At 46.4% G+C, this 27,066-nt stretch overlaps 1 protein-coding gene across 4 annotated transcripts in view; it reads right to left on the bottom strand.

Annotated features, from left to right (window-relative positions):
- The window catches only part of CACNA1E (calcium voltage-gated channel subunit alpha1 E), a 370,728-nt gene that overhangs the window by 265,888 nt on the left and 77,774 nt on the right, over positions 1–27,066 (bottom strand). For all 4 annotated transcript variants that reach the window (XM_070497320.1, XM_044758026.2, XM_070497319.1 and 1 more), the window contains exons 3-4: positions 12,400–12,505; positions 11,377–11,516 (exon numbers count right to left, since the gene is read on the bottom strand). In XM_070497320.1, coding sequence (XP_070353421.1) covers positions 11,377–11,516; positions 12,400–12,505 — 246 coding nt within the window. The remainder of the gene's footprint in view (positions 1–11,376; positions 11,517–12,399; positions 12,506–27,066) is intronic.

Genomic DNA, 27,066 nt, shown 5'->3' on the forward strand with positions numbered 1-27,066 from the left:
CACTCATCAATTCTTACCCATTATTTGAATCAGTAGGAGATGCTCAGAGTGTGAACCCAGAAGGCAGGACGATGTCTCTACTCCAGGCAGGGTTAACAGGTCTCTATCCACATAATGGGCTAGATTATAAGGTCTATAGACTGGGTCTTGGAACAGCTCCAATAGGTTAAACAAAATTATAGTTGAGGGCCAGTCTTGGAAGGCAAGAGAGATGGGAGGGACTCTGAGGACATTAATTCTATGTGGCTAATTCTGAGCAGACTCGGAATCATTGAAGAAAGTTGTTCTATCTTCTCAGCAAACATTGCCCCATCCCCATTCATTTTCTGCCAATCTATCCACTTCCCTGCTTCAAACTAGTCAATGGCCTCCCACTGAAGATCCTTAGTGACGCCAAGGAGGCCCTGAATGATGTAGCCCCTGCTCCCCTCTCCAACATCCCTCAGGTTACCGTCATGTCACCTCAGTCACTACACGTCAGCCCTGCTGGCCTTCTTTCTGTTTCCGAGACCTGCTGTGCCCTCTCCTGTCTCCAGCCCTTTACCCCTGCCCTACCCTCTGCCTAAACCCTCCTCCTCCTGCCCCCTTCCCTCTTCTCTTCTTCTCTCAGTCAAACACTCTTCTGTCTCTAAGTCTCAACATCAACATCAACTCCTTGACTCTCCTCCCCTCAGATAAGGTCAGGGTCCCAATTTAAAATCTTCCAACACTCTGACAGTTCTCATTTTCAGCACTTTATATACCGTTAAGTTTAAGCGTAATTTAATATCTGTCTTCTCGGCTAGACAGCAAGCTCTAAGATAAGAGAAACTCTATCTCTGTTCATGGCTGTGTCCCTCAGCACAATGTTTGAACACAGTAAGTACTCAAATATTGTTGGCTGCCTCTATCCTTCCTTCCCTCCTGTCTTCTCCTGATTCCTCTTACGTGTTCCCCCACCCCATAATTCAAAGTTTCAGATACGGGTGCTAGGCTGCTCAGCCCTGAGAAGGCTGGGGCCAGGAGGTACATCACTCTGGTCATCCCCTCTCATCTAGAGTCTTGACGAAGACTCAAAAGCCAAGACACCCCAAACCAGTTCTATTTCAGTTTCAGCTCCCTCATGGCCAGTTGTGTGGTCCTGGACTGAGGAACAATGCCATAAGGTCCAGCCTGGTCCTAGAGGGGTGGTGGGGAAGGAGGTGAGATACACAGGACCCCACAGTGACATAAATCAAAAGACTTCATTGCAAATGCCTTCTGAAGTGTGAAGCAGCCACACCAGTCACTCTGCCTCCCAGTCACTGTCCCAGAGTTTGAGGCCAGGGAGAAAAGCCATGGCCTTGAGCCTGTCTCCTAACCATTCTGTCACCAAGGCCCAAGCTCCTGACAGAAGAATGGCAGCTGAGACGGAAGGAAATGAAAGACAAGAGGGAGGATGTCAGAGCGCAGCCTTTCCTGTCAGCTCTCCTCAGAGCGATGACTGGAGCTCTCTGCTCCGTCTCTCTGATCAGACGTTCCTCCTAGGCAAAAGGGCATTCTCTTCAGCCTTTCTTTTAACATGCAGCCCCTCTGACGTGGGTATGTTCGTGTATATGTAAGACCTGTATGAAGTGGGGGAGAGAGTAGGGGCCAGAATATGAAGACAAAAAGTGAGAATTGGGGAAATGTAATATTTTCATTGTTGATATGGTTAAAAATGAAGGCCTTTGTTTCAACTTCTACCCTTGGATTTTCTTTGTTGTTGTCAATAATAACTGTAGAAGCATTTTACTAGTTCTGATGAAATTAGATACACTATTAACAGGAATAAGATATATCCTATCTTGTTCAATTTGCAGTCAACTTCTGTCTTGAAATAAAACTACAACGAATGGAAATTTTTAAATGAGCGGTAGTTTTGGAATTTGCGGTGGGTTGCAGTGAAACTTGTCTCTGAGGTCGCGAGCTATATGGAGGTAAGTGACTATTCTGAATGGGGCCTCAGAACTGTAGTATTTTGAATACTTTTAATTTTTATACACCTTTGTTGTCAAGGCACTCAAGGAGCTTTAGAAGTATTTTAACATTTATCTTCATAATAGCACTATCCTGGGAGAAGGTATTACTGCTCACCGATTTCATATTCTACTTCATTGTCTTTCAGAACTCTCTTACGGAGGCAGCTGGGCTGTACAGTGGGTATAACACGGGCTTTAGAATCGTTGATAATAGAAATAAAATGCCAATCCTTCCCTACTTAGTAACTGGCCTTGAGCACACGACTTAGCCTCTGAGGTTTGGTTTCCTCATCTGTAAAATGGAGATAATATCTGCCTTACTTTATGTTTCCATATTTAAAACAATATATGCAAGTGCTGAGATGGTATATGAAAGCTTCTACGTTTAAAATAAGACATGCAAACTCCTGGTGAAATGAGAGCCATCAGCATCATTGTTATTTTATTTGCTTGTCACAAGACCTGGCGAGAAATCTAGGGCAGGTATTATCTTCACCTCATAAATGAAGTTTCATAAAGGAAACAGAAGCTGAGTTGGTTTATGTATCACCTAGTATCACAGAGGGAATGTACATGAGGGTCAGGACCAGGACCCAAGACCCCCGAAGCATTTAGTCTGCTAGATTGAACTCTGTTTCCACATAAAGTGCACATATATATTCCAGCCAACTAATAAAAAATCTTATTTATTTGTTAACAGCCCAGCTTGATGGCCTCTTCACAATCAAGCAGCAACAGATGCTCGCTCGCTGCCGGGGAGAGTGGAGTATAAGTACCACCGAGTCCTGGATTCGGAGTTAAACCAGGACCCGAGCCCCAGCTCAGGACTTTCCACCTCTAAGTCCCTGGACAAGTTGCGTGGCCACTTGGGGCTCAGTTTTCTCTTCTGTGAAAACTAATAAATAAGGGAAAGCTGAACAAATTCATCCTCCTCGCAGATCTAAAATTCCGTGATTAAGCTTTAGTGACCTTAGACTTAACTTTCTTTTATGGTCCCTTTTAGACCAGCATACCCTTCTTCCTTTCAGCATCTGCACTGCTCTCCTCCCCTTCCCTTTGCTAACCATTCTGCACTGATCAACATCTGCTCCTTCCTGACACTGGAGATCCATGCATTAAACAGGACTGTTGCATTTCACATTGAAGCATTCATACTTAACTGTGGACTCTATTTACGACATAGACCCAAGTACACAAATCTCTACCCAAGTGAGGAGACATACATCATCCACAGAACAGAAATGCAAACACTCCCTTTTATTCTCAAGGCTATCTTATAAAGCTATAGAGTGAACATTTATGCTATATCCATCTCTGCTTTGCAAACGTACTTTGGGATTTTTGCTCCTGCTGCCCACTTCCACACACACTCCTGCATATGCCCAAGAGTGTATAGATTTAACTGCCTTAAAATGGGAGCTCCAGGCCAAGGAAGTGGTCTGACTTAGAAAGCACTGTGCCATAATTTCTTCCCCTATGTTACCCTGAACGAACGTAAAGCCAGAAAAATAGCCCCAAACCAAACTACCCGGGGATTAGGACACTGTCTCCACTCTCGCTGGCTTTCCCTCCTCCGGTTGACATCAGGGCCAGCTCTGGCCCCCACTCAGTTCTCTCCAGTTTGAGCTTCTGTCAATCAGTGGGGGTGGCAACAAGAAGTCTCAGGAAAGGGAAACCATCCCGACACCAATGTCTTATACCTAGAACACAGTCGGGACTCGATAAATATCTGGTGAGTGAATCAGTAATGAATCTCAATATAGAAAAAGACAGAATACATGTAAATTATTTACCATCCAAGGAGTAATCCCAACTCAACCGCCTGTCAGCTACTACCTAGTACTCCCATCCCTGGAGGAATGGGGTTTATCATTAGCACAGAGCTAAGAAGAGAGCCCTAAGCTCCACATTTTGCCTTTTGCTCACCTCTCTCCCTGAATCAAAATTCCACATTCGTTTTTTTTTTTAAGATTGGCACCTGAGCTAACATCTGTTGCCAATCTTCTTTTTTTTTCTTCTCCCCAAGGTCCCCCAGTACATAGTTGTATATTCTAGTTATGAATGCCACTGGTCGTGCTATGTGGGACGTCGCCTCAGCATGGCCTGATGAGTGGGGCCATGTCCGCACCCCGGATCCAAACCGGTGAAACCGTGGGCCGCCCAAGTGGAGCGCATGAACTTAACCCCTCAGTCACAGGGCCGGCCCCCAAAATTCCACATTCTGACTCTATCTTTCCCATCATTCACCCTTCTGGAGGGAAATGCAATTAAAAGAGAAATAATGTTGTTCTGATAAAGGGAGATTCCGCAAGGAGCAGCCATGTGCCCCCAGCGTGAAGCTAGAAATGAACAGAGCCAGTGAGGAGGTGGAGATCTTCCAGACCAGCATCCACCAACTCTGCTGGGAGTAAGAACTTGAGAAACAGTCTAGCTAACGACTAGCCGAACAGCCCACCAGCAGCATGAAGGTACAGGAGACCTCGTCTCCTTCTACTGACTTGGCTCCTCTGAGTAGCTCCAAGCCCCTCACTTCTCCTCACTCAGCCTGGTCCCCCACCTCTACAACGACAAGCTCCAATGCCTCCTCCCTCCACCCAGCCCTTCCTTGCTCCCCACCTTCCTGCTTCACCCGCTCAGAGCAGAGATGAGTAAAAGACGGGTCTGTAAAATCGTGCAGGCTCACTGGCATGGAGATGCTATATAAACACCCAGCGTTATCATACTACTACTACAGGGATTTAAATTGGGCTGGGGGCCCCGGGACTGCATTGGTAACACCTCCCCCACATTCTCAGCACTGGGCGACAGTGCTCCTCTGAGAGGAAAACCGTGCTTTCCTCGATCTTTAGCTGCTTGGGAAACTCGTGTATTAGGGTGGCCTCCTTACAGAAGCCCTCTAAAAATATCTATCGATGTATATTTAGCTCCAGATAGCATCCTCCTACCAAAAGGCTTCAGGCTGAACCACTCTGCGCGTGCCACTGGCGAGAAGCTGGGGACTTAGAGGGCAGCTCCCAGCTCTTCGGCACCATTTCCTCGGGCTTTTCTCTTCCCTGCTCCCTCTCCCGTTGTCTTCCCTCTCTCTGCTGGGTTATGCACATCCTCCAAAACTGCAGCTGAGGATACGATGATGGTTCCCTTCTCCCTCCATGCCCTTTCCTCTGAGTTGACTCCAGGATAAAAAAGCTCTGTGCAGCATCCAGAACACAGATAGAACTAATCATTCCACCCCCAGCTCAAAACCTTCAGTGGCTCCCCACTGCCCTCTGGCTAAGGGACAAGCTCCTTAGCACGGCCTAAACTGACCCTTGCAGACCTCTCCAGGTTCATCTCTCACCGTTCCACTGGCCAACTCCTCAGAAGTGTCCTGCTTGCTCTCCCTCTCCCACCTCCAAGGATTTGTATGTAGCATTCTTCTCCCAGAAAAGCTCTTTTCCTTCATTATCTGTCAAAGTCCTACCTGCCCATCCTCACGCCCCAATTTAAATGTTACTTCCTTCAGGAGCTTTTTCCCAGTTGCCCAGAGCTAGGTTGGATGCCCTTCTTCTGGGTTTTCATGACATGTGGCCTCCTGGTGAGGGACATTCAGCCCCACCCCACCCACACCTAGCACAGTGCCTGGCATACTGTAGGTACTCAATCATGTCTCTTGAAGGACTTGAAGGAAGACAGTGGGGTGGGGACAGGTGATCGTCTGGGCTCTGGGGTGAAGGCCTCCGTAGAGGAAGGAGGAAGGTCCCCAGGCTCAGATACACCTGTCCACTCTCCAGAGTTTGTACCTGGGGGCTCGCAGTTAAGGGAACAGTCAAACAGGTCATCTCCCACAGCAAAGCTGGCAAAATCAATAGCAGAGTACGTTCTGAGCAATACCATATATATACATAGAACGCAGTCTTTGGCATATGGCTCAATAAATGGCAGCTTTCATTATACAGCAAACACCAGGTGATGTGATATTGCTGCTTTCTCCTTACCCCTCCGCGCGCATAGCCACCCTAGGAGGTTGGGTCTTCGATATTCATCCCTAACCTCCCACTCATCATCCAGGAAGCAATCCCCAAAAGGCAACACTGAGAACCTGGTAAATAGGCCCAGATGACCGGAAGCCCAATACCTCTTACTAATCTAGGGGTGGAGTTCCCAGCTTTCACTTCTCTAACAGGGTGATCGGATTGTGAGCAAGCTGGGCTGAGTCACAGCTACGTGAGAGGGATGCAGATGCTGCCTGGCTCACCCAGACCAAGAGGAAGGACTGAGACTAGACAACTCCTCCCTACTCCCAGCCCCCGCTTCCCTCAGCACTCTCTTTTGTATCTTATAGGTGACGAGAGAGTCTGGGATAGACAAGGGTTCAGTTCTACTAGCATTTATTAAGTACCTACTATAATCCAGGCACTGGTGCTACAGAGATGAACAGGGTTCAAAGACACAGTCCCCGCCCTCACTTCCCTGTCCTTACCTATGGTTTGGGAGTGCCTTTGAGTTCTCATCTTCTTCTATCACTTGTCCATCTACTCCAGGTACTATGACTTATTATTAAGACTAATACATAATAATGACTTCAAATAATTTAGAATTCTCCAAGTGACCTAACAAGTGTTTAGAAATGACATCTCCTGAATTGTTACCAGTATAAGAGAGATCCCAAGTTATGTCAGGTAACAGTTTGTTAAAGGACTGGAAATTTCACTGTCTTTTAGAAGAAATGAGAATACGTTAACTTTTGGTGTTTCTCAGTCCTAGCATTTGCTGAGTATTCAACAATACAGGTTTTGTGGAATAAATAAATGGAGGAATGAATGAATTAATTAATGAACAAGCCAATTAATGAAGTAATAGGCTGGAACTTCTGATTCAGTTTTTATGCATTAAGCAATGAGAGTTAAGTAATGTGCCTTCTTAACCACAGAGCAGGGAGTTCTAGTCTAAGCCCACAGAGAGAAGTCTTCGGATGGACAGGTGGGGCTCTCGTCCTCTTCAGGTCACGGGTGAAGCCTCAGCTCTAGCTTGGGGACACTTGCCTGATTATGCCCCCTCCCTGAGCCCATCCCACATTACTTCAAGGGGACCGAAGGAACGTGCAATCAGAGCTATAGAACCATGGAGCCCGTGAGGTTGTGAGGGGACTGATGGTGTGGGACCATAAGTGTTGAGGAAGGAACTTAGAGCCAGATGTGGGTTCAAGTCCCAGATCTAATACCTCCTAGTAAGTCACATGCCCTCTCTGAACCTCGGTTTCTTCATCTATAAAATGAGGATAACAAGATCCCATTTGGGAGATTATGAGGATGAGATGAATAATGTATATAAACTGACTTTCTAAACCATGAACTCCCTCAACTTACAGACCTAAGAATATTAAAGATTAGAGGGTCAGGCAGAATGTGGCAGCCCAGGGCCCCAACAACCCATCTCTTAGCAAAGGTCAGTGACAGAAAGTCTTCCACTGAGCCAGCTATCTGACACCTCAACCTCAGCCCCCACCCCATTCCTCCCCTCCCATCGCACACTGAGAGCTGAAAAGTTGTGCAGCTTCAGCCCGAGGCGCTGTGTCGTGTTCTAGCATCTGTCATTCCTCCTGTACACAGGAAGAGAATGCGAGGTGACACCTGGAGCTAAGGTGGGAAGAAAGAGCTGCCAGGAGGGACTGCTGCCTGGGCGGGTATCAGGAAGCCTGAAGAGGGGGCTGCACCGGGCAAGGGTAAAGGCACCAGGCCTGGGTCAAAGCGCACAGTTACACCTCCTGTATCTGCTGGTCTTGGGCTGAGCACTTAACCCCTCTGAGTACTAGGTGACTCCTATCTCAAGCCTGATCTGCCTGCCTCCGTGGGTTGGTATTACCACACGTTTCACTGCATCTGAGACCCCAACAGTTGTAAGATGCCCCACAATTTTATGTACCACTAAGAAAGAAAGAAAAATGCTGTCATTTAAACTATATCACGCCATTTTTGTAAGACACAGGCTGATTTTAGAGACGTTCCAGCACGAGAAATGTGCATCTTAGAAGCGATGCAATGTGGTAGTTAAAAACACCCTGTGAATGTAAGACAATCTGATTATCCATTCCTGTGGGACAGAACCACAACCTCAGCATGGATCTCAAGAGCGCCAAGGTCTTTCCCTGGAGCACATGTGCGTGTGAATTAAGGAGAGAGAAAGAAACCATTAGGTACATGAAGAACAGGGGCAAAGTCCTATCGGTTCAGATGGACAGCAGTGGCCCTTCAGCAAAGTTTGAAGAGCCACCAAGAATGGGAGATGCAAGGGCCAGGTGGAGAGAGAACAGAGAGGACAAGTGAGTTGGCCAAGGGCTCAGCACCTGTGCCCACTCCCGTGCAGCCCCATATGCAGGTGAGGATACAGAGGGCTGTCTTGGCCACGCTAACAGAAGGACCTTGCTGACTCCTACACATCGGCTCCTTCAACCACATGGCATCCCTTATCTGAAGGCAGTGCTTACAGCTCCTGTTAGTCTTCTCATCCTGTCAAATGGTCCAGTTCCTCCCGCCTCCCTTGCATATCCTACTTCCCAGACCCCGCATCAGAATGGTGGGTTCTCTTTCAGAAGCTCTACATTGGAGCATCTTTAATAATTATTTATAATAGCCCAAAGCAGAACACAATCTAAGTGTCAAATAATTGCAAAAGTGGAGAAGCTATGTCCATCTATTTAACAAAATGCTGATCGTTCATTACAGATTTTTACCAAAATATGGAGTATTATGTGCTGTGCCCATATTATATTGAGAAAAGCCAACAAAACTATGAACACTGAAAAGAGAGCTTGCTCAGCATTAGAAGGGCTGGAAGGAAATGCCACAAAATAATTAGGAATTTTTCTTAGTCAGTGAACTGTTTTCCTCTTTTTTTGACTTTTCTGTATTTTCCATATTTTCTTTAATGAACATATAATAGTTTAAAATAAAAATAAATGGACTAGTCAAGAAACTTCAAATGGGCTCTGACACATACAGAACTCAGCAGGGTCACACAATCTTAACATAAAATGCATATACATTACAGCATTTTTATTTTAGACAGAATCACAACATTTCTAAATGACTCAGATTCTCATTTAGGCCTTTTATTTTATAGTATATATTATTTATTTTAAGGACGTTTAAAACATCATCTATCTATTATCAAAAAGTCAAAAGACAACAAGTGCTGGTGAGGATGTGGAGAAAAGGGAACCCTCGTGCACTGTTGGTGGGAATGCAAATTTGTAGAGTCACTATGGAAAATAGTATGGAGATTCTTCAAAAACTTAAAAACAGAACTACCATATGATTCAGCAATCCCACTTGTGGGTATACATCCAAAGAATATAAAATCACCATCTGAAAGAGATATCTACACCGTGTTCATTGCAGCGTTATTCACAATAGCTAGATATGGGAACAACCTAAATTCATTCATTGATGAATGAATGGATAAAGAAAATGTAGTATATATGTGTACAATGGAATACTATTCGGTCACGAGAAAGAAGGAAATCCTACCATTTGCAACAACATGGATGAAGTTGGAAGACACTATGCTAAGTAAAATAAGTCAGATAGAGAAAGACAAATACCTCATAATCTCACTTATAAGTGGAATCTAAAAAAAAGTCGAACTCATAGTAACAGAGAAAGAAATGGCGGTTACCAGGTGCTAGCGGGTGGAGGAAAAGGGGAAATATTGATCAAAGAGTACAAACTTTCAGTTACAAATTAATAAGTTCTGGAGAGTTAATGTACAGCATGGTGACTACAGTTAATAATACTGTATTGCATACTTAAAATTTGCTAGGAGTAGATCTCAAGGGTTCTCACCATAAAAAAAGGTAACTATTTGAGGGGATGAATATGTTAATTAGTTTGATTGTAGTAATCATTTCACAATGCATACGTATATAAAAACATCACATTGTACACCTTAAATATATAGCACTTGTATTTGTCAATCATACCTCAGTAAATCTGGAAAAAGTAAGAACAATACACAAAGCATCGCCCAGCTGTGCTGCAATGTCTATGACCACAGACTTCTGAAATACTATGTATAAATTTTATCTTTATACACTAAATCATACTTAAAATTCAGTAGTAGAATTTTCTTTTAGAAAAATAACCTTCAGGAAATCCTATTGTAAGGCAATAGACGTTTTTAAATATAAATAGTCATCTCTGTCTATTTGTTCCCTCTATTGAAGCGCTGGCTGCTTGTGAGCTTCCATTCATACATTCCGGTCCTTTACACCTTCGACCTTTTCTCTTTCACTGAATCACAGTGGGTGTGAAGGTTAAACATCTGAGGATTGTGTCTATTCCACAGATAACGAGTAGATGCAGATGCCCCCAAGCTCTTACTCTTGTCAGATTTTCCCCACCCCCACTCCTCTGGCTATTCCCTAGAAAAAAATGTCCTCCTTGCTCCCCTCTCCTTTCAGTCACTCATAATGGTGGCTCATATTCCCCTCTCCTCACTTTTCTACTCCTCTCTCTTCTTTTGCTCACAGTTTCAAACTACTGTCTGTGAGGCAGCTGGGTAAGGGAATGCCCACGTCACACCCACACAGGACATGGGCTCCCCTCGGGGCCTGGTCCACACCCCTCTCCTGCTGCACCCAAAGCCACCTGACACCAAGACCAACAAGAAGCCATAAAAGCCAAGGGAGGCATGCCCATCACCACCAGGCCCAAGGCCCATTACATATGCCACCAACGGCGCTAGATCAGCCCCAATACAGGCATACTACGTCCATCCCCAAAAGAATGATTCTGCAAATATTTAAATAGACATACTACCATCACATATGCTGTTTATGACACTGGATCAGCCGCAATGTAGTATTACTACATTAATTTCCAAAGGAATGATTTATCAAATGTTTTAATGCGATTCCATTTTATACCTCCTCATATTAATCTGCAAATCATAAAAGAATTCTGTTGTCAGAATACAAATCTCAATTATCAATTCAGAAAATATGCTTGGGGTTTTCTCCAACCTCCAAGAAAAACCTGCACCTGCTGGCATCTTTGGGCCCATCTTTTGGTGGAGCCCCTCAGGCTAGGGCAAGCTGCCTGCTTTAGTGCAAAGACTCACTTGGATATGCTTGTTCAGCACTAGCCAGGCCCAGAATGGGAAACCAGAAGCAGCAGCAGCCAGATCTCAGTTCCATGCCCTCTGCCAGATGCCACGTGCATTTCCACAGAGTACTCACACCCCCCTGCAGGTGGGTCGCCCATCATCCAGCCCCACTGGGAATCTCATCCGAGAACTTTTTCCTCTGCCTCCACTCCACAGACTGCTGTCTTCCCACCCCTGGGTTCCTTGCACCCAGCCACCTATGACACCACAGGCGTGCCCCCACACACAAAGAAGGAGAGACAGGAGGAGGACTCACCCACTGAGGACCACAATGAAGTCCATGACATTCCAGCCATTGCGGAGGTACGAGCCCTTATGGAAGATGAACCCCAGGGCCACGATTTTGATGCCAGCTTCAAAGCAAAAGATCCCAATGAAATATGGTTCTGTCTTCTCCTGTAGGATGAGGAGCAGAGGTGCTGGTAAGGGGAGGACTGCGCTTCATCAGAGGCACACCCTGGTCACACCCTCTGCTCTGACCTCTCTTCTCTTCCACAGGACACCTGGATGTCTGTGCTGGGCAAGCCCGGTTTACAGGTAGGAAGTGAGGGTGCTGAAGAACTCATGGAGTGCACAAGAGCAAGGGAAGCCCCAGGGGAGCCAGCTGCAGAAGGGGATGGATGTAGGGGGTCATGCTCAGGACCAGACTTCCAACCATGAAGGTGACTGATGGTGCTGGCTCTGCCTTGAAGGAATTGGCTTTTCCATTGCTGGCCTTTGCTCACAATGGAAGCTTAAGAGTTCTCATCCACAGGCCATCAGGCTGGAGCTGCTTATCCACACATTTGGATTTTAAGCAATTTGTTTGCTCTCTTTAGGGGGAATACATTAGACACATGAATCATTTCTTTAAGGAGAACATGGACATGACATTAGGAAGTTCATAAACGAGATTGCACATAGGGTTTGAGCATCCTTCATCCTCTCTCCTTTACCCTTCCTTTTTCCTCTCACTTCAAAAGTCCCTTAGCAAGGGGAGGGAAGTGAATGGACCCTGTGCCTGCCCTTTCTTTTTGTCTGGCTGCCATGCAAGGTACATACAAGTGTTTGTAACACCTTCAGAACTTCCTGGGAGCAGGAGTTATACAGGTCAGTCCTCTTGTCCTTATGAATCCCAGTGGAGTTTGTCACCAACTTGTCCCTCGTCAAAGAACAAACTCCTCACAGAGCCATACGGTAAGGAAGGAGGGAAGGGGGCCCGGTGATGGACACAGGAAAAGGGAACCAGGGAAGAAGAAGGAGAGTGGGAAAGAAAGATGAGAAGGAGGGTAGCACATACCAGTCTGCGGGACATTGGGGTCTTGTCATCCTCAGGAAGGTGCTGCTCCAGGGCCAAGACGATGCAGTTGGCAATGATGGTGGCCAGGATCATGTACTCAAATGGCGTGAGAAAAGAGGAGTTAAGGAACAGATTCACCAAAGAGAGAGGGACACAGCCTTCCCGATGGCTGTGCACACAGATACACAGACTGTATCAACCCGCGTTGTGTCTCTACAGGCTGCATGATTTATATTAACACGCAGGCAGGCAGGACAGTGAACGGTTCTTAGCACACGAAACTATAAGCATTTTTGATTGGGCTCTGAACACAAAGCATCTTCTCCAAGAAAAGGAAAAATGTAGTCAATAAATAATGTAGTTAGACATATGGTAGACACTCCAGGTACTTCATGAATTCAACGACACATCCAGGAATTAGCCAGGGCTGAAAGTAGAAGTGGGAAGGAACACTGAGGCCATTGCAGGCCCCGGTTCTTCCCAGTCTTCAAACCACTGGACCATATAATGATGCTTCAGCAAGGATCCAGCTGTGGCTGTCTTTTGTTGTCTCTGGGCCTCACGTCTGGAGACCCCTCCTCTAGAAACCCTGCTCAACTGAGTAGGAGAGCCCTGGGAAAAGGAACAACCCTTTCCATGCAAGATCTTTTCTATTTTAATATCCAATTCAGAAAAATATTTAATGGAGCCAGAAGAGGCTTGCTTTGTCCCGCATTATTTTCTCCTAATCTTCTACATCTATAAGAAACAGAGACACATCATGAGTCTCAATCTAGGACAGCAAAGTCGAGGCCTCTAGGAACCAAACTACAAATGAATACATAATGAATTCAGGCTTTTGTCTGTTGCATTTTTCTGAAGACAGGTGAGGGGGCTCCCTGTGCCCTTTTGAAAAACAGGACAATGTTCTAGTGCCAGCATCCTGACTCCCACGGAAAGGTTGTGCCACAAGCTCAGGGGGAGGTAGGAGGGGGGATTGTTAGAAAAGAGAGAGAGGGAATCACTGGCTCCCAAGTGGAGTCATTCTGCATGTTGGATTTCATTCTGTAACTATTGTTGTGACAAACACAAGCGAGCTGTTGCCACTGGTCTTATTGAGCAACCTATGCTCTGGCAGATTCTGGAATCCAGGCAAGAGAGAAGAACAGTAGATCTGGCAAAGTGGAGGGAAGGGAAGGGACTGTTCTCCTTGTCTCCCCACACATCCAGGCTGGCTGTGTAGGATGTAGGACCTAGAGCCCTCCCAAGGGAGTACAGAAGGATGGCAAATCATAACATCCCCTGATGCTGCCCCATCCCCACCATGATACTTGTGTCAGTGAAGATCACTGGTAAAAGAGCATTCGGGGCATCTCCGGGGAGGGCAGGGCATAAGGCACGTCCAGGCAGAGGTGGTATGTGCAAGATGTGAGCTGTCCCACCAGTTGCTCTGGTCGGGGCGCTAGAATGGGAGGCTGCAGGGGGCGAGATGACTGGCTGCATCTGAGCCTGGAGTACTTTTCACTCTCATTTGGCAGCGCCATCTCCTCCCCCATCACCATGCATCCCTGAGTCACAGCTCATTCTCCAGCAGCTGGCCATCCTTCCTTCCCACACACCCCCAACACTCACATAGGACCCGTACCCTAGGGACAGCACTGATAGCCTATGCTGCCCTGCAGGGCTCAGCTACCAGATATGAAAACTGGATGGGGCTGAGAGGATCTCTGAGCCAGTCCCCTGCCTCCACACCCCACGATGCTTGATTAAACCCTCCCGGTCAGAGGGGAGGCTCGCTGCATGGAAAATCCCTCAGCACACCTAGCCATTCCTCCTCCTTCAGTCTCTCTGGGTACCAAGCGAGGCCCCTTGAGAGCTAAACATGCTGGCAGACATACCCACAGATGCCCACCTAGCTTGCATGCCCACTTTCTCAGGACAAGCCCCACACACAGCCCACCCCGGGCTACCAGTACCCACTGATCACAGGGGGAGTTCTCCTCCCTCCCATCACGGGCTCTAACCCAGAGCTCTGAACAAGTGGAGAGTGACCAGGGACCACACTAGGACCTGGTGTCCCATATGCCCTCTGAACAGCTTGTCCTGGGCCTGGTTCAGACACCCAGAATTCCATTCCCCAGATCCACATGGTAGAATGAAGATGGGAACATGGCAGAAATGGTGGCCCAGGAATCCATGCCCTTTTCTGAGAACATGCCTACAAGCCACTGACAAAGGACAAGAGGAGTCGAGGGCATTTGTGGCAGTGTTCCTAAAATGCAGGCTACAGAATACGAGTGCCATAGGAACTTGCAATCAAATAGATGAGGAGAGCTTGGGTTCAGTAAAGTTAAGCAGGTTTCCTCCCAGTAGGACTTCTTGGAGCCTTCAATACTATTGTACACAGTGTGTGCTACCTCCCCCAGAGGGGCTGGGGAATAATACACGGCATCCTCGAACTCGCTTCACCATATAACCCTTTTGTCAGAGTATCTCTCTTGGGAATGGTGTTCACAGGAACATATTTGAAAAGCCCCGATACAAAGGACAGATCTCATGGCCAGTCCCCAAGAGTAGGCGGAGGAGTGCTGGCGGTTCTGACAGGAGTGAAGCTAGTGCCTCTTCCACCCCATGCCCTGTCCTTGTTCCTGACAAAAGTATTCACAGGTGTCTGGCTCCAACGGCCATTTGCCATGGCTGGAAATGCCCCAGGCAAGTTCAGAAAGCTGCTTGGCAGGTCCAAGGAGCCCAACAAGTGACCTGGGAAGTACGACTGAGGGTGTGCACGTTCTCATGTTCTCATTTAAGCTGCAGACATTATAAGATTTCATTGGTCTGCTTGGGGTCAATGATTGCCTTTTGCGGTTCAGGTTTCTTCCCCTAAAAACTTCAAAGTGATAACTTAAAAGTAAATGAGCTCTTAGTTGCTGACCCGTAGGCAACACAGGTCCTGGCAGCTGGGCACATCCAAGGCCTTTTCACCAGCAGTGACCACCTGGACAGCGGCAGCCCCTCTGCGACCCCCACTCCTTGCTCCTACTTCCACACCTGCATTTTCCTAGACAGACAATCTAAGCATGGAGCTCCCTTCTGGGACACTTAAGCTCACCTAGCCCAGAATGTCCAGGTGCAGATATATGAGGCTTGTCAGGGAACAAAGGGTTAGCCTCAGGAAGGTGTGGCCATCAGCACTGCAGGGGGCTCAGGGCAGCAGAAAGGCTCTTAGTCCTGAGTGCTGATGAGGCAGACTTCTCATGACTGGCCAGGTGTCTGGACAGCTGCGAATTCATGAGGTCTCAATGAATGGCGCTATGTAAGGCCCTGGAGCCTGGAATCTAAAGGTGAGGGTTTGGTAATTCATAGGTTCTGAGAAGATCCCGTTCCCACGTGCTCCCCACCCAAATCCTCTGCCTGCAGTCTGACGTCTAAGGACCCACTGAGAGCAGGGATCCTTTGGCTTAAAATTTTGAAAGCTGTTCAAATGTACATGCCCTTGAGAGGGATGTCCCTTTAGACCTTAGAGATCATCTCAACCTCAGGATGAATTCACGTCTGGGGCAATTAAGAACCTGAGGTGAGATTCTGAGACAGAAGAAAAGGTGAGACTATGGAAATTCCATGTTTCTGTGGACTAGGCTAAAGAAAGGATGGCGATGGGGAAATCTTAGAAGAGGAAAGCAGGAGTGGAGACACAGTCCTGCCCAGGTGCCAGCCACTCCCCTTCACAGCCCTTTCCTTCAACCTCGTGTGCTCGTTTCCTCCTGAAGAAAGCACAGAGAAGGGGCACTGACATCTGGTGCTTTTGTTCCCCCTACAATGGCCTTTCTCTCCTGTCTGATCATACGTCAAGATCAAGCTGAAATGTCACCTTGTCTGTGATGGTTTGTCCCTATGCCCCACAGCACTTGTATTGTGCAATTTTATCATTTCTCCTCATATTTATCTCCCTCAAGAAATTATACCTTGAAAGGAGGGATGGTGTTTTGCTCATCTCTCCACTGGCAGTGCTTAGCAGAGCTCTTGGTACCCAGTAGGAGCTCACTCAATGTTAAATGCAGCCCTGAAATGACTGTGAGGCACCCTCTTGAGCAGCAGCTCCACTGAGGAGCCATCACAAAGACCAGGCTGTTGTCCCTCACTCTGGCTCAGGCCCGGGTCCTGCTCACCCTCATCCTTGGGAGCTGACTGAGAGGCACCACACCCATTTCTTCCTGCCAGCAGAACCTGAAGCCCAACTGCAATGGCTCTGCTTCCCAAAGGGAAGAGCCTGGACTGCAAATAATGGCTCATAGGTCAAGCAAATGCACCTCACAGGCTGGACAAGGACGTGACTTGGAAACGTCAAAGGAAGCTCCACATTGCCAAGGCCTCCAAGAACAATGCCCTTTATGGGACAGGATGGATGGAAGTCTGTCCAGGACTCTGATTCCTTCTGCCCAGGAATTCAGTGACTCCCACTGCATTCTGTGCCTGACACGAAGCACATTTTGGAGAACAATCTCTCTCCCTAGTGTCCAGACCATTTGTAGTTTGAGATCTTGAATAAACGGAGCTAACAGAGCAGTGAGGTATGGGAGCCTGAGGACAGGGGCTCTGCCATCTCATTCACCTCTGCACCTTGGTGTCTAGCACGTAGTGGGTACCCAATGACTGGTTTTTAATTAATTAGTAAATTAATCAATCAACTGATAAGTGAATAGCATAGGGAAACCAGAGCCAGAGATATCCTTACAGAAGGTACCCCGCACTTTCTGCACACTGTATACCCATTTGAACATTTTGTACTGTATACTGTGTACACACATCGGATATTCAAAAAAGAAACCAGCATGCACAGAAGGTCTCTTTAATGTAAAAAAATTTTTTTTAAAGGAGCAAAAGAAAAAACTCCATCTTGCTAGAAAGATGATGGAGTTTTCTCGGGGTAGTGGGGTAACTTTCACTTTCTTCTTTACTCCTTTATGCACTGTCTTAGTGTCATCACAAGCATGTATTACTTTATAATTATAAAATCAATTACAGCTATATTTATTCAAAAGAATCCGAAGCAACACAAAAACCCATCCCAACCTGAGGGTCATGGAACTCAGTACAGGGTTTCCAATAAGATCAAATGCAGGAGAACAAAGGGACAGAACAGAAGGAGGAAATGGCCATGGAAGAGCTTTGAAACCTGTGAAGAGGCTTCCTCTCCCTACAGCCTTCCTGTCTGCTCACTAGGGGCCTCATTTTATAAACTTTCCCCGGCACTCTCCCCAAACACCCCTTTGCTCCACTCTCCCTCTGAGCCCATTAATGAGGATCAGTATCGCTCCAACTCTCCCTTTCCCGTCTAGCAGCTTCAAGACAATCATTAGGGAAACGATAAAAATAGGTTCGCTTATTGATTTATCTCCTCTACCAATGCTCCTTCCTTCGAACGCTTGACTTGTTTCCTTAGCAACACAGCTAATTTGGGCCGTGCTCTTGGCCTGCACACCTGCCATTTTTTCATTTCCTTCCTGAAAAAAAAAGAAAGCTGGGGCAAGGGAGAAGACTGCCCCATGGGCGGGCAGGTGACAGTGGTGGTGCCGGCTCTGCTTGTCAACAGAGCCCTGGGGACCTGAGAGCTGAGCCCTCTCTCTGCCTGGATCCCAATCTGCAGAGCCACCCCTATGAACACCTCTCAGGGACAGATCTGCAGGTACAGCGCTGAGAAGGACTCAGGACTTAAGCAGCAAATCTGGGGTGCCCCAGGGGAAACATGCATCTCAACTACTACCAGGATGCTGATGCTAGATCCCTTCTGCTCTCAGCTGCCTCCTCTCAGAGCCTGTGACATCAGGACAGCAAGGAGACTGAATATGCTCAGAGCGGCTGAGGGGTCACCAGGGACAGGCGGACAGAATGCTGTGCTCTCTACCCGACTCCAAGCCTAATGGAGAAGGCACTTTGTGGGGAGCAGTCTGTGGACACTCAAGCACTTCCTGTAAACTTCTGGGGGAGTCTAGAATAGCCCACAGTCTCAGGGGAGGCAGGTCTCAGCCTCCTTTACCCATTCCCACCCCTCACCTCAGGCTCAGAACACTCTCCCTCCAAGAAGGTCTGTCTTCTCGCCCTCCCTTCTATCCCAGCCTCCTATTCTTGGATGTCCAGTTCTAAGAGACGGAAGAGCCTCAGAAGATGGCCTGGCCATCTTTGTGCAGGTCTTTCCACTCCTCCCTCACCTGCAGGTAAATATCATTCCAGCAAGTGGGATGTTGACTTAAAGACGATCATGGGGAAAGGGCGCCGTGATTCCCTGCAGCACTACACCAAACAGACATGGGAGATGTGAACAACAGTGAGTATTGCTAGCCAAGGCTTTCATGCTACCTTTTTTATAGGAGGAGAATCAGAATCTTTCTCAAGACCTGCAATGCAATGGAGAAAATGTAGCTTGGCAATGGAAAACCAGGGCCATGATTCTCCATGCAAAAGCCACCCCAACATGGTACACAAGTTAGGAAAACCACCACCATCCACTCCCACAGAACCAAACAAGAAATACAAAAAGATCAAAGTCTAAGATGACATGAGGACGAAAGCCCTCTGAAAACCATAAGGTGCTACACAAATGCACAGTCATTTGTATTATCCTACTAAATCAATCTTTAAGCATCTGCTGTGGCTTGAAGCTTTGGGAAAAGCATCTGTTAGTGGTCACAGCCTCCGGGAGAGGGCTGGCTGGCTGCAGCCATGGGCTGACATTGAGGAGACCCACAGCAACAAAGGATTTAAAAGAAAATTATGGTAATGGGCCTCCGGGAAGAGAGCAAAGACATTTAGCCCAGAGCCTCCTGGGAATATGGAAAGCACATCCAAACACCAGTCCTCAGAGGAGGATTTATGAAGCTGATGACTCTGATGCAATCTCTCCCAGTGATGAGAAGGGACATTAATCACACCCAAGGCCAAGGCTAAGAACAGGAGGGGTTGAACCATCACAGAAGTCCGGCTCCAGCTCCTACAGACCCTGATGGAAATGGAGTGAGATCATGCTGGTGAGATCATATCCCCCTCGCCCGGGCCACTGAGAACGATACATCTGTCCTGGAGGGACCCGTCATATTGAGGAGATAGGACCTTGTACCCAGAACCCAGACATGGCTAGAGCCCCCACCCTCGTTCCCACAGTGTGTGTGTGCACCCTCCTGATCTTCCTCACCCTCGCTAGAGGCTGCCCTTCTCACAGCAGAAACATCTGCCTCCTAGCCTGTCCACACCAGCCATGAGAGCAGTTCTTCAACCCTCCACAGACCAAAAGGAAAATTAAAGCCAGTCCTGTTAAAACAGGCCCGGGGCCAGCTCTCCCTCCTGGAAGGACGCTTCACCTTTTCTCCAGATCCTGGTATGAAGTAGGAGTGAGTGTGAGACAAAAAGATGGAGCTCCAGCGGGCTCTCTAAGGCCTATCAGCAAGCCTCTGCCCTGCCCCACCCAGGTGAGAGGCCGGGTTAGAAGTAAGTCAAGGTCCAAGGGGCCTCGGCCCAGAGGCTGATGCACTCCTGGGTGGGCTCCTTTGGGTCTTCTTTGCACTTGCTCCTGTGCTGACCTAGCAGGACAGTGTGGCCCAAAGAAGGCCAATTCGGAAAAGGGAATAAACAGAGGGACTGCGTTCCTTGGGGTTCTGAGGGGCTACAGATGAATTTTTCAAATTCCTGAAAAACAATGTTAATTATCTGAACTTATTAATGTATGAACCACCTTCATATCTGGGGCAAGTTATGCCCTCAACTCCATTCCCATCTCTTTTCTTAGCCCTTAATTTTAGGTTTCCAGTCTCTGCCCTGGGCTGATCAGCAGACAGTGCACCACACATCACCTCCAAAGGGCAGGAGGGCTTCTCCACGTGACAGCGATCAGTGCACGACTCTGGCTGCAAATCTGGAATCTACACTATGTCCCCCTTCTTTTCCACCTCCATGGGAGGAGAAATGCTCTGCTAACAAGCAGAGAAATGAGGGGGAAGGCTCTGCCTCCTGCGTGTCGTCCCATTCTATTATCTCATTGCTTTCCTTATCGCAATTTTCTCACCACCCAATCTCGTCTTTAAAAAAAAGATCAGATTGAAAAACCAAATCCCTTTTCTTTTTTTAAAACAAAACAAAACAAAAAGTGTATCATGTGACTTTCAGCCTTAACATCAGTTTTTTAACTTTGGTTTCCATGGTGGTGGGATGCAACCTGCCATCACCATGACAACAGCTGCCTCTGTTCAAATTTACCATCTGACAGGCAGTCCTGAACACACGTACATACCTCTCCCCCTCTCTCTCTTTCTCTCTGCCTGTCAAGAAGATGGAAATGTCATTACACCTACTCCTAAAGACTTAAATCCTAATGAATGAAAGACAAAGAAAGCAATATTGAGAACACAGCAAAGAGGCAGAGAACCCCCCCAAAAAAGCTCTCTGTTTGCTCCTCCCACTGCTCTCTTGAGGAGGTCAATGGACTCAGTTACTCAAAACATTACCTGGTATTACCCTCTTCATGTTGGCTGTGAAGCCACATTCACCCTTTCATTGCTTTTAAACCAAAGGACTCCCATCTGACTGCCATGCCCCCGCCCTCTCTATAAAATGACTGAAAGGAAGTTCACATCATTGCTGCTTAGGTTAACCAATCCTGAGGTCAGTTCCAGACTCATCCAAGGCCAATTCCAAAGGATGGGGAGTGGCGGTCCTGAGGAATTAAGGCAGCACTGGCCTTCCTCCCTCTTTTGCCTCAGTGACAGTCAGCCAGATAAGTTTTAACAAATTCACTTTTTATGTGTCTGACTGAATCTGGGACTCAAATGCTGTCATTCGACACACAGTTTCGGTGATCAGGAGACAAACGATTGACACTACAGATAAGGGAAGAAAGAACAGGGGAATATTAAAAGCCTTTGGAAGAAAACAAAACAGCAGTGGGAAAATTACCTGTTTCAGAAACCAGAATCTGTGTTTTGATGACACTCTGACGAATCCAAGCCCATCGAGAGTTCTGGCAGCAATGTGCATTTTAGGGAAAGCAGAATGCGGGCTGCAATGAACAACCACACCCGAGACTACACCCTGTACCAACACTCACCTCGTGGGGCATCAGACACTACTTGGAATGTATTAAAAAAATGAACAGCTTTTTATGAAAGAGTGCACGGATCATCTCTGGGAGAATATGAGTTTTCCTTTGAAAACCCTGCAATGTACCCCAGGGTTCAAAGACACCTATTGAGCCTCCAAAGCACAGGAGAAAACAGTGAAGGCACTAAGGACACTCAGCTTGGACAGGGGAGACCTGAGAGAGACGTCACACCTGTTCTCAAATATCTGAAGGGCTAGCTTGTAATACGGGGCATAGATGGTGTCTAAACTATTTGAGAGGGTAAGACTAAGAGCAAAGGGTGGAATACCCACCCAAAGGCAGATCTGAGGCAACACAGAGAAGTCCCACTGACCCACAAGTGAATGGACTATTTTGTTAAGTGGTAAACTAAGTGTTATACTAATAAATTAACAACCAGCCTCTCTAAAGGGAGAAAAGCCCCAGTGTGCAGCATTTGCCAATTTCTGGAATGTAAATACTCTCTTCATGGCCAATTTCAAGCTACCAACTTGACATCAACGCACATGGAGTTGGGGAGAGAGAGACCCAATGAACAGCCAAGAGCTGGGACTAGGCAGCTCTAGCACACCATTTACTGTAAGTTCCATGTCTCTAGGAGACCATCAAGGATGTTGGCGAAGAGATTTCTGAACTTGATGGTAGCTGAGCTGAATCAGCCCTCACATGCAGAAGGGGTTATCAAATGGGTAGGAAGCAAGGACAGTGAGTCTTCAGTCCCTTATTCAAGGACCTCCTGGGTCAGCAGACTCATTCTGTCTCTTAGCCTCAAGTTGCCCCCTTAGCTAGACCTGCATTCATGAACTCTGAAACATCACCCTTACCACAGAAGGCTGCTACCTGTGCAGCTAGATGTGTGCCCAGAAGCAGCCACAGGTGAATGGTTTGCTGGTGCCCTGAAACATAAGAATTAATTGCCCCATTCTCTCGGGCTGAATTCTGGGATACCCAGGGGGCTCCTGCCATTTCACCGTAGCCTGTAAGAGAACTGAGAGGAATCAGCCAAGACATTTGATTAAAGCACAACCCAAAGAAACAAATCAGGTAAAAGGCTCACCTCTCATTCTAGAAGATCAGTGGATCTCAGCCTTGGCTATACAGTAGAATCAGCTGGGAAGCTTTTAAAAATTAAGGATACTGGCATCCCATCCCCAGAAACTCTGATTTAATTTGTCTCAGCTACCATCAGGGCATCAGCCTTTCTAGAAGGACTCAGGCTGATTTTAACGTGCAGCCAAGGAAACGAACACTGCTTTAGATGCTGGGGGCCATGAAAACCAGTGATGTCCTCAAGTCAGGTGAGATAACAACTGAGGAAACTAGAATCCCAGAGACACAATAGTAAGAATTGAATGTGCCTTGGAGTTCTCTTAACTATTTTATACTGGGTGGAAACCCATTGTCTATTGGGTATAGTACCATCATTTCATAAAGTTCTCCAGCAACTCACAAGGGATTCTTTCTAGCAACATTTTTGGAAAAGGAGAACATTAACAAATGTTCTGAATCACTGTTTCCCATTCTCATTGGCTCTGTGCTGGTTGGCTTCTCTTGAATTATCCTTCTCTTACCCATTCCTATTTTTTCTTAATTAAGTCCTTTATTATTATCATGATCCCTATATTCAGCCTCCTATGCCCCAATCCAAGAGAAACACCAAAAATACATACTCGCTAACTAAAAAAAGGATGAGGAAGCCCCAGAAGAGGATGAAAGGACTAGACAGAAGATGACTGAGCAGAGAAATGGTACTGAGGAAAGAAAAGAGGAAACATGATCAAAGGAGCCCTGGACTTAGAGTCAGGAGTCCCTGCTCTGTCATTTACTGAGACCCATGGCACATCACTTAGCCTCTCTGGCTCTCAGTTTTCTTACAAGTAAGTGAGGGTTTGACTAGAGTTTCTCTTTGGTCACTGTAATGCTAATTTCTATTATTCTGTGGTGCTAATAGGTAATGTGATGGGAAGGTCAGTGAGGGAGAAAGGAGGAGCATCCATTATTACAATTGAGAGAAGCCATTTGGGGTGAAGCTACTAAGGAGGACATCCAATAACAACATTCAAAATGAAAATCCTGGTACACCCAGGAATACCTTTCAAGTGTCTAAAGTCAATGGAAATATCTTTAAATTTTTAAGAATAGAGCTCCATGACAAGCTGGATGAGCTAGAAACTTCTCTAAGAGACAGTTAATGAAAAGTCAGAATCCTCATAATGGTGGCCTGGGGATGAACATAAGGCTATTTTCCCATAAACTTATTATAAGCCTTTTCTACACTCCTTATTGGAATATTAAAATTTTTTCTGCAGCCTCCCTATCCCCTCAACCCCCATTTCCTTAACAAGCTTCAGGGGCAGAAGCATTCAGTAAGGTGAAAGTTCAAGAAAAGGTCACTAAAGTTGCCTCCTCCACACTACAACTCACACTATGGGTGCCCCGGGAAAGAGACGACTGAGAGCAGACTTCTTGGAGGACAGGAAAAAGTAAATGGACTTCGCATGCTAATATTAAAAAGAGAAGGAGAACTGGCATTTCCAAATCAGAGGTTCTTTGCAGAGTGACGAAGGAAGTGTGACAGTGGAGTTTTTGGTGAGAGGAAGACAAAATAGCAAAGAGCCCCAACTCCAACTCAAGCTTGCCCTCCAATGACACAGGGCAAGGTGCCTCAGACCCATTCATGATGACCATGATGATGAGTAAGAGATCTTTGCTCTTTGCTCATCTATTTATCCTTTACTCCTCCACGGGTTTAGCCTTCTACCCAATAGGTGCTACACATACAGGCAAGCAGTTCACAGCGTCATCCTAAAAGGACGCTGTGTTAGGGAAGAGTACTTGCTGGTCTTCTGGTCTCACCTGAGGCAGTGTGGTACAATCAAAAAAGAATGGCCAATGGAGTCGGTCAGACCACCTCTACCTATGATGCTAGACCAATCATCTGTAAAATGAGAACAATAATATCCACTTCACACAGGGTTGGGTTAAAGGATGTGCATCTCTAAAGCACGCAGTAGAGTGTCTGTCACACAACAGGCACTTCTTAAAGGTTAGTTCCTCTGTCCACTCCTGGGGATATGTACTGAGGAACGGACAACTCTCCAGGCCTGGATCACAATCCATAGGGAATGCTGGTAACATTATATAATAAAAGTAAATGAAGGTAAGAGAAAAAGAAAGATGATAAACCTTATAATTATGCAGGGAAGTTCTGAACCCAGCCTCTTTTCTGGTACAAATGTGGAAAGCTGTTGGGCAGTTCTAATTGCCCAGAATCTATTCCTTTGCTTTGCTCTTTTAAGCCTGTCTACTGATGTTTCTGACAGAAATGAGCTCAGCCTTTCTGAGCATGTACATTCAGGGACAGACAGTTATTTGTTACTCTCTAATCATCCCCAGGGAATGAGGTTACCCAGAGAAGATGTAACATCCTTATCCACAGAACTCTGGGGGAAGAGGGGCAGATGTAATCTCAAAAATAAACAAACACATAGATTAAATACATATCTATGAGAAGGGAACATTATCTTGCCAAAATGCCCAGATCCTCTGAATTTACAGAGGCCCATATTCCCCAGAACTGCCCCCTCCTCATGTTACCACACCACCCACCCCCCCACCTCCAGACAAGCCCACACCCTTCAACTGCTCCTCATGTCAACAGACCAGGAGAACACATGCATCCTTGAGCATCCATATGGCTCAGTTATTTCATAAATACAAATTCCCATGCAAATACAATCCAAAGTGAGCAGAAAGAAGAGGCAGTTCCTTTCATTTTTTTAGGCCCACTCCCTAATTTCTTTTGAGTCTTCTGCCTGGTTTCCAGAAGCCAAGTGGCACATCCTAGTTCTCCATTCACAGCCACACCAGTATCCAGCTCCCTCAGGTAAAATGTCCTCCACTGTCTTAGTCAGATGACCTTCACCAAGCTCATTAGGCAAATATCCAAGGGCTCCAAGCCATGGAGATTTTCCCCTCCCTGTCAAATCCCTCTAACCCTTTCAGAATCTTCCTCCACAGTTCATGGAGTCCAATCCTCTCCCCCTTCTCTGACAGAACAAAGATGGAGACTCTAAATACCCAGAAACCTGAACAGACAGGGAGTAGCTAACTGGAAGGCTGGCACTCCCTGTGAAGAAAATCTGCCCAGAAGCCAAGGTGGGACTCTGGGACCATCCCTCCATATGCCATTGATCAGGCCATCTGAAACTTCTGGATACCCTTTACGCACAAACAAAAACAAAATCGAGTGAATTTAAGGTTGACGGTTTTGAATATCTCATCTGTTTTTATCAAAAGCTTGCTAGGAAAATTCTGTATCATTATTGTTCCTGAAGATATTTTTCTGGGTTATAAATCCAAATGTGCCCTTAGGGACAGCATCAGTGTAAAATTGGCATTAGAAACACATGAAGAAAGACAGGTTCTGATGTAGATATTTTTAAATTTATCTTAAAAAATGTAAACCCAATAACTTCGAGAAGAAAAAAAAGGCTCATGGAAAGACCATCTAGCTGCAGTGGCTGAGAGCACGGCTCTGATCCAGGCGTCCAGCTCTCCCTCGCTGTGTAATCTTGAGCAAATGAGTCAAGCTCTCCAGGCCTTAATCCCTGCAACTGTGAGATGTAGAAAACAAGAATGTGTATATCCGCAGGACCGTCAAGAGGAATGAATGCAGTAACCCAAGGCATGCACTTAGCACAGCAATCCAGCATGTAGTAAGCACTCAATAAATGTTAGATATTTATTCCCTTTCTCAACGTTAACACTAGTGCTAATACCTAACACGTTTACAAAGGGCTTTCATACACATTAGCTGAAGCTACCCCACAGTCCTCTAAGGTAGGAAAGTGAACTCCACCTTAAACCTGAAGACGCCGAGGCTCAGAGAGGCCACAAGACCAACCTGAGGTCACCTAAACATTATCTGGCAGTGCTCGGGTTAGAAACCTGACAGGAGTCAGAAAAAAGTAGATGGTGTTGTTAGAAGGGGAAAACTTAGCTGCAGAAATTTAAGGTTGATTCATCCACAATTAAGCAGATAAGAACAACTAAGATTTATTCACGGCTTCCTATGTGCCAGACATTGTTCTAACATTTTAAATGTGTTATCTCATCTGATCCCATCACAAAAAGCCTATAAGATACACCCTATAAGTAAAATTCCTATTTGCATTTTAGGTTTGAGGAATCTGAGGCACAGCAAGGTTAAGTAGCTCACCCAAGGTGCACAGCCAGGACGGGGTGGAGATGATACCAAGACGTGAATCAAGAGGCCGCGTTTCCAACCACGACACTCACGCTTCCAAGCAGGGACTAGTAAATCCTAAATTCTAGGGCAAAGCTTTCATCAAGTGGGCACTGGACGAGATGATGTCTAACATCCCTCAACTCTGAGACTCTAGGGTTTGACACTTCTATTGTCTAACAAAGAAATAAAATATTGTCTAAGTGAGTCTCTGATAATGACACCTAGAGCAAACTTTGGAAAAAGCAAGATGCTAGACCCTAGCCTAAAATAGACACGAAGTAGTCATTAAAGTGTGTATTGATTTCAGCAAAGC

Source organism: Equus asinus, chromosome 25, assembly GCF_041296235.1.
Source record: "Equus asinus isolate D_3611 breed Donkey chromosome 25, EquAss-T2T_v2, whole genome shotgun sequence".
Lineage (NCBI taxonomy): Eukaryota > Metazoa > Chordata > Mammalia > Perissodactyla > Equidae > Equus > Equus asinus.